Here is a 7,668-nt window from a genome sequence, read left to right on the forward strand (position 1 = left end):
TTCCTGATGATGCCTGATACCTGATCCCTTCGACACCTCGTGATCACACTGGCTGGTGCGACTCTTCCATGTGGGCTTTGTTGCTTCTGAGCTTGATGGCCTCTTGTTACCTTCAAGCCTTTAAGATCCCAGACGCTATATCTTTTGATAGCTGGGCACCATCAGCTTTCTTCACATTTGCTTATTCACCTGCTTTGTCTTCAGTGGTTGTGTTGGGAAGGTGAGCATCATAGAATGCCAATTTAATAGAAGAAAGTCTTCTTGCATTGAGGGAATACTTGAGTGGAGGCCCAATGTCCTTCTGCTACCTTAATACTAATACTAAATAATATGCACATAGATCTATTTCCCCATCCTCGTATATAAATATATTTGCATATGTACATGTCTTTATCTAGACCTGTATAAATGCCTTTGTCTCCCATCTCTTTCCTCTATTTCCTTTGACGTTCCCCTTGTCCCACTATCATGCTCAGTCCCCATCAGGGTTTCAGCAATTCCACTTGGTTACATTACCCTTGTTCATGCCTTTTCAGGCTTCCCACACCCTCTTCACCACCTATTTGGATCACTTGTTATTCCCTTGTCCCTGGGTTTGTTAACACTTAAGGAATTATTAACAGTCAAAAAAAAAAAAACCAACAACAAGAAAACAAAACAACATCTTAAAGTTTGAACAGCAAATACTGTTACTGGAGTTCAAAGATGTACCTCAGGTGTAAGCTCCCTCACTAAGAGACAGATGGTTGAGGTTTCTACTCTCCATATCCGCTCTAATCTCTCTCTCTCTTGTTCATTGCCATTTTAATTGCGGTAAGAGAGCCTTTTCATATTTTAATGGTACTGTAACAAATATCACAAATGAGTGACTTTAATGAACAGAAATAATTCCCCGCCCCGCCCCATATTTGCTACTTGCTTTCAAGTGATTTTGATTCATGGTAACCTCATGAGTTACTGTTATAGGAGGCTGTAAGTCTCAATTCATGGCACTTATTGTAGAAGTTGGCATTATCTCTGTCCCCCGTGTGGGAAAACACTTGTCTTAGCTTCTCAGGAGATGTTCTTGATGTTACAGGGTTCCTTGGTGATCTCTACATGACGCATATCTTTCTCCTCTTGTAGTTTATCTCTCTCTGATTTGTATTTTTATATCTCAAAAGTGATTAATTAGATTTAAGACACACCCTACACTTATATGGCCTATTACCAAATGGGATTGTATACATAGTTCCAGAGGCTAGGATTCCAATAGAATTTTCGAAGACACAATTCAGTACATAACAGGTGGCATCAAGTTGCAGTTTTGATTTTCAACTCCCTAATGGTGGCAATTGAGCCCTGGTGGCATAGTGTAGATTATGCATTGGTCTGCTAAATCCAAGGTCCCTCACTGAGGGTGAAAGATGAGGCTTTTTGCTCCCCAAAAGATTTATAGCCTTGGAAACCCACAAGGACAGTTCTTCTCTGTCCTGTAAGATTGCTTTGAGTTGGAATCGTTTTTGCTTTCTTTGTTTTTAATGGTGGCCCTGTTCGGTAAGTGTTGTGCTGCTAACTGCAAATTTAGAGACTCAGTCCTACTAGGTTCTTTGTGGGAGAAAGAGGAAACTGTCTGCTCCCATAAAGATTTCCAATCTCAAACAGATTTATAGCTGAGCAAACCTTTTATAGTGTCTCTGTGTCTCGGGATTGACTTGATGGCAGTATTAAATGATAGACAAGGAGCTATGGTGCAGGGTTAAAGTGCATGGTTGCTAACCCAAAGGTTGGTGATTTGAACCCATCAGTGGCTTATTGGGAACAATATATGATAGCATCTTGTTACCATACAGTTGAAAGCATTGGGCATCCTATGAGGCTGTACAGCCTTGTTCTATACCTGGCAATGCTTTTAATGACCAGTGCTGTTGATTATCTTTCCATATGCTTGTGAGATGTTTGTTTAAGTCCTTTGTACATTTTTTCATTGAGTTGTTTGTCTTTCTGTTTTTTGAGCTGTAGGAGTTATTTCTAATGTATGAGGGTAAGTAACAAAGAATTGCTATGGAAACCTTTATTAAGTAAAAAATATCAAAATGTAAAATAATTGTTTCTCAAAATCTAGGTCTATACACTTTTGAATTTGGCATTTCTATTTCTAACCCTGTGCTGAAGACTCTTGTGCTTTTAGATTTACACTCTCAAAATCGGATATCCCCTTACAGACGGGTCTTGGGGGGAAGATGAGCGAGTCTGGGTGCAGTGTAGCAAAGATGAAACATACAACTTTCCTCTAGTTCTTTAATGCGCCCCCCCCCACCCCCCGCACACTATCATGATCCCAATTCTACGTTACAAATCTGGCTAGAACAGAGGATGTACAATGGTACAGATAGGAACTGAAAACACAGGCAATCCAGGACAGATGAACCCTTCAGTACCAGTGGTGAGAGTGGCTATACCAGGAGGGTGGAGTGAAGGTGGGGGTTGAAAGGGGGAACTGGTCACAAGGATCTACATGTAACCCCCTCCCTGGGGGATGGACAACAGGAAAGTGGGTGAAGGGAGACGTCGGACAGTGTAAGATATGACAAAATAATAATTTATAAATTATCAAGGATTCGTGAGGGAGGGGTTGGGGAGGGAGGGGAAAAAATAAGGAGCTGATACCAAAGGCCCAAGTAGAAAGCAAATGTTTAGAGAATGATGATGGCAACAAATGTACCAATGTGCTTGACACACAATGTATGTATGTATGGATTGTGATGAGTTGTATGAGCCCCCAATAAAATGATTAAAAAAAAGAAGAAACCTTAAAAAAAAAAAAATCTGTGAGTGGATCTTGTAGTTTGAATTTAGGATCCTTGCTACTCCGGAGAGCTGTAGCGCTATAGGAGGCAGCTACATGAGACTGCAGCGACCCAGAGACCCTATAGGACTGAGTAGAACTGTTCCATAGGTTTCCAAAGCTATATATACATCTTCACAGAAGCACATCATTACATCTTCTGTGGAACAGCTGGTAGGTATGAACCACTGGAATTTTGATTAGCATTGGAAATTGAGTACTATGTTATTGGGGCTTCTTGGCACACAACAACAATTTTCAGTATGTTTTTTTGTTTTTGTATTTTCTCCCTCTGAAATTGTAAAACAAATCCCACACATTTTTATTTCAGCACTATGTATTTTAGTCGCGCTATGGGCTAGGCATTGGGTTGCTAACCACAAGGTTATTAGTTCAAACTCACCAGTCTAGAAAGAGTCTAAGAGGGCCACTGAGAATCAGAATTGACTCAGCAGCAGCAGGATACATTTTGGTATGCCTTTCTAAAAGTAAAGACCCTGTCTTGCCATACCCACAGTATAAGTATCATAGCTAACCAACCAGACTGTTGTTTTTATTAACATCTAGTGCCTCAATCCATAGTTAACTTACTGATGATCTCAAAATGCAAAACTAAACTTCAACTCATAGCAAACCTATGGTATCATCTCAGATTGCTTGAATTGAGGCCAGAGCAAGATTCTTTTGTTTCAGTACCTTTGTTCAGTCTTTTAACATCATACGGCCTTTCTCCCCTGCTTCTGCTCATTACCTTTGTCTCTTTGCTAATACATGGTCTCATTTCCCTAATTCCTTTATTTGTCACACATCCACTATAAAGCAAAGATCAGTTATAAAGTCTTTTTTTAAAATCGAGGGCTCTTACAGTTCTTATAACATTCCATACATGGATTGTATCAAGCATATTTGTACGTATGTTGCCATCATCATTTCCCAAACATTTTCTACTTGAGGCCTTGGTATAAGCTCCTCTTTTTATCCCTCCTTCCCCCAACCTCCCACCCTCATGAATCCTTGATCAATTATATATTGTTATTATTAATTGTGTTGTTATTATTAATTGTAAAGTCTTGGTTAGATGAATTCATCACCGTTCTTGGTAGCTCTAGACTTTTTTAATGCTTATCTACCCGAATAATTTTTAATATAAATGACCAGTGATTTATTTTTGGGGCCATCATTTATTTTATTTTTAAAACTTTTTTATTTTGAATTAGGTAAAAATTTACAGAGAAGTTCATGAGTTTTATATTCAGTACTTCATGCATATTTTATTTCAACTAATCCATTTCAGCTCCTTCCGTGTCACCCCATTTATCCTATTTCCTTGCAGCCTTTTCTGTTTCCATTTCTCCCTTTTCCCTAGCCCTCTGTAGGCCAATGCTGCCCTTTTGATCTTACATGGTTGATTATTAATATGCCATCATTTAAAATGATGTTATACTACTTCATGATAAAAATACTTATTTTTAAAATTATATTTTGGTAATCAGTTATGGGAAACAGAAGGATTTCTCCCAAGTTGTCTCCCCCAAATATATGCCAGACTTGGCTGATTGAAAATGACTGTACACTTGGAGGTCATCAGGAGTGGATTGGGGGTCATTCTCCCTGAGAGCTATCAGCTGTCTAGACGGAGCAGACACCACTGTTTATTCCACAATAATAAGGATAGTAGTTGTCTGTTTCCTTGTAGGAGACACCAGAGAGGTCAAACCCGCCCAAGGATGACCAAGGTTAGGCTGCCATCATGAATCTAGAGTCCGCCCATCTTGTCACATGTACACCCCTAGACCTTCCCATTCCTATGGGCACACTCCTAGCTCATCCCCTTTCTGTTATGGCTTATGCCTATCATAGATCACCTTCCTACAATGTGTATGCCTATTGTACTGCCCCTTCCTGTGATGTGTGGTTATCTGTAATCATGCCCCCTAAAGTGATAGATTGGTTAGCAATAAAGAAAGGGCTCTCTCCGGCTCCCGGGGGCCCCAAGGGCTCTCCCCAGTTCTTGGGCTCGAGAGGCTCCCCAGTTCTCGGGCTCCGAGGCTGCTCCTGTTCTCGTGGCCAGGTTCCCCCCACGAGGACCATCAAGTGGGGCTGAGGTGAGCAATGCTACCATGAATTGTTTCTGACTCCATTACTTGACGCTATCCTTTACCTCTCATGCTCTCTATGACTTTACTATAATCTTTACTTATTATCGCTGTACAATTGTGCCTACCGGACCTGTGATGATTTGTGGGGGACCCCTCTCTCCTCTTCACCCCACAAACAGTTGATAAAATAACTGGTTTGCTCTGTTTTTGTTTTGTTTTTATTAGGGTCACCTATTAGCACATCTTTGGAATCATCACGGATGAATAATAAGGAACATGAGGTAACCTTTTATATATTTGTTATCAACTGGTGATGTATTGGAGTCCCTGGATGGACTAGTTAGATGTTCTGCTAGTGAGACGATTGGAGGTATGAGTTCATTCATAGATGCACTGGAGAAAAGGACTGGCACTCATCTGAAAATCAGCCTCAGGAAAGCATCTAGAATTTCATTCTCTTCTTACACAGGGCTGCCATGAGTCACAGTTACACTCAGTGGTAACTGGGAGAGAAGATATAGGGGAGCTAACATTCATTTCTGTACTATGCTAATATTAGGTAGATGTTGTCTATTTGTCAGTACTAGAAATCTGCTTTACTGCAACAAAAAAACCAGAGTTTATTATTACAGAAAGTTGAAGGTAGCTGACTCTGTGAAGTTGTTCTTTCCTCCGTGATGTCATCAGGACTGTCAATATTGCTCTGTTCTACTTCCCTCCGAGGGCTAGTGCCCTCCATCTAGAAATTTGGCTCTGTTAGGACAAAAATTTCTCATTGTTTTGTTTATTGTGTTCTGCAGTCTATAAGCCTGCTCCTAAGCCTAAACTATTAATGACCAAAAAGGAAGAATATGATTTTCCTTCCAGTATTAAAAAAAAAAAGACACCGTTTTGTATTTTTTCAAAAAGAGGACAACATTCTTTAGTTCTATTTAGGCTGTAAGTTCTTCCCTGACTAAATCATTCCTGATCTGCATGGTCAGTTCAGGTATTCTGACTTAAGAAGCTGGATCTCATCTTATAATCTCTCTCTCTCTCTCTGTGGTGTGTACACATGAAGATGTGCACATGTACAAATAGAGGAATTAAACAGACAATCCCATGAAATGAAATAGATGAGATCCTTAAAGGAAGTATCTATGTCCATCACAAACCATGAACTGGGGTTTCTGGCATGTCATGTCATGTTTGTGAGACCTTTTCTAAAATATAAAATAAATACCTCCAAAACTTAAGTGATTTTCCTTTTTTTAATAGAATATTTTTATAAGTTAATGGAAGTGAAACAATAAGAAGAGAAAAATGAGAATGCTGACACAATATGAAGGATGTAACCAATGCCACTGAATATCATGTTTAGAAGCTTTTCAATGGAAACATGTTTTGCTCTGTATTATTTTTACCAAAAATACAACGCAGTATTACATTTTTTACTAGTATTTATTGGGAGGTGGTGGGGGGGTTGATTGGTGACTTATTGTTTAAAGAGATCATGGGTTTTTGATTGAGGTGATAAAATCTTTTTGAGATGGATAGTGGTTAGGTTGTACAGCATAGTGAATGTAATTAACGTCAGTGAATTATGCACTCAAAAATGGTTAAAATGGCAAAGGTTTAACCAAGCATTATGTCCTTTTCCAGGACATTATAACATATTAGATGAAGTTCCTCATTGCTTCCTTCCTTTGGAGTAAGACGGACTTGTTTGTTCTTCAGGCAGTCCAAAATACTTTGAATATTCTTTCTGAACACCATAATTCTAGTGCATTAATTCTGTATTTTTCCTTATTCATTGTTCAACTTTCACATGTATATAAGGTGATTGGATCAGGAATATTTTAGTCCTCAAAGTAACATCTTTACTCTTTAAGACTGTAATGTGGTCTCTGTTCAACAGATTTACTCAATGTAATAATTTGATTAATTTCCTGACTGCTGCTTCCATAAGCATTGATTGTGGATCTATGCAAGATAAAATACTTGACAACTTAAGTATTTTCCCAAATTCTTTGAATATGTGCAAAACTCTGAGAAAGACCTTGCATTTTAAGGACTTTTTAATTGAGTGGATGAGGGGAGTGTGAGGTTTAGAGTAGGGAAAGGGCAGTTACTACACATGAAACAACTAGAAAACAGTTTTAAAACAGCACAAAGCAAAAAGGTCCTTCATTGGCTAAATTGTCGATTGCAGATCCCGAGCACATTGATTTTGGAGAAAGTACCTTGTCTCTGTATTCCTGCTCCAAATTTTTCACAGCAGTGATGGTGCTTTTCAACATGATTTTTTCATTTCTTACAGATTGTTCTTGCTCCTGGAACACAGCTTAAAGAAAAAACTCCAAATGGTGACTTAAGCTCTACTATCTTATTAGAAAATGAGAGACTTATGTCATTGACAAGCTTTGAAGATTCATCTGGTACTGTAAAATAACTTGTGCTTTCCTCTTCCTTTACCTTGTCACTCCACTTGACTTCATTGTAGCAGTTACTGTGCCAACTTTGTTTCTTTGTCCTCCTTGTTTTCTTTTTTTGCTGTAACCTGCCAGTACTCTAGTAGCTATTGCTGTTAAGTGATGGGTTAAGAAAACTACCCTCTAATATTATGAATATATAATTCTTTTATTTTTATTTTTTTTAAAATTTTATTTATTTTTTTACATCATTTCTCAAAACATTTTCTCTCCATTTAAACCCCCGACATTAGGTCCTCATTTTCCCCCTCCCTCCCCGCTCCCCCCTCCC

At 38.8% G+C, this 7,668-nt stretch overlaps 1 protein-coding gene across 1 annotated transcript in view; it reads left to right on the plus strand.

Annotated features, from left to right (window-relative positions):
• CEP192 (centrosomal protein 192) overlaps window positions 1–7,668 on the plus strand; it is a 117,981-nt gene that overhangs the window by 4,530 nt on the left and 105,783 nt on the right. The window contains exons 2-3 of the mRNA XM_045298291.1: window positions 5,152–5,207; window positions 7,226–7,343. Of these exons, the coding sequence (XP_045154226.1) occupies window positions 5,152–5,207; window positions 7,226–7,343 (174 nt within the window). The remainder of the gene's footprint in view (window positions 1–5,151; window positions 5,208–7,225; window positions 7,344–7,668) is intronic.

The sequence above is a fragment of the Echinops telfairi genome, unplaced genomic scaffold, assembly GCF_000313985.2.
Source record: "Echinops telfairi isolate 266 unplaced genomic scaffold, ASM31398v2 ScPeMD7_4;HRSCAF=17, whole genome shotgun sequence".
NCBI classification, from domain to species: domain Eukaryota; kingdom Metazoa; phylum Chordata; class Mammalia; order Afrosoricida; family Tenrecidae; genus Echinops; species Echinops telfairi.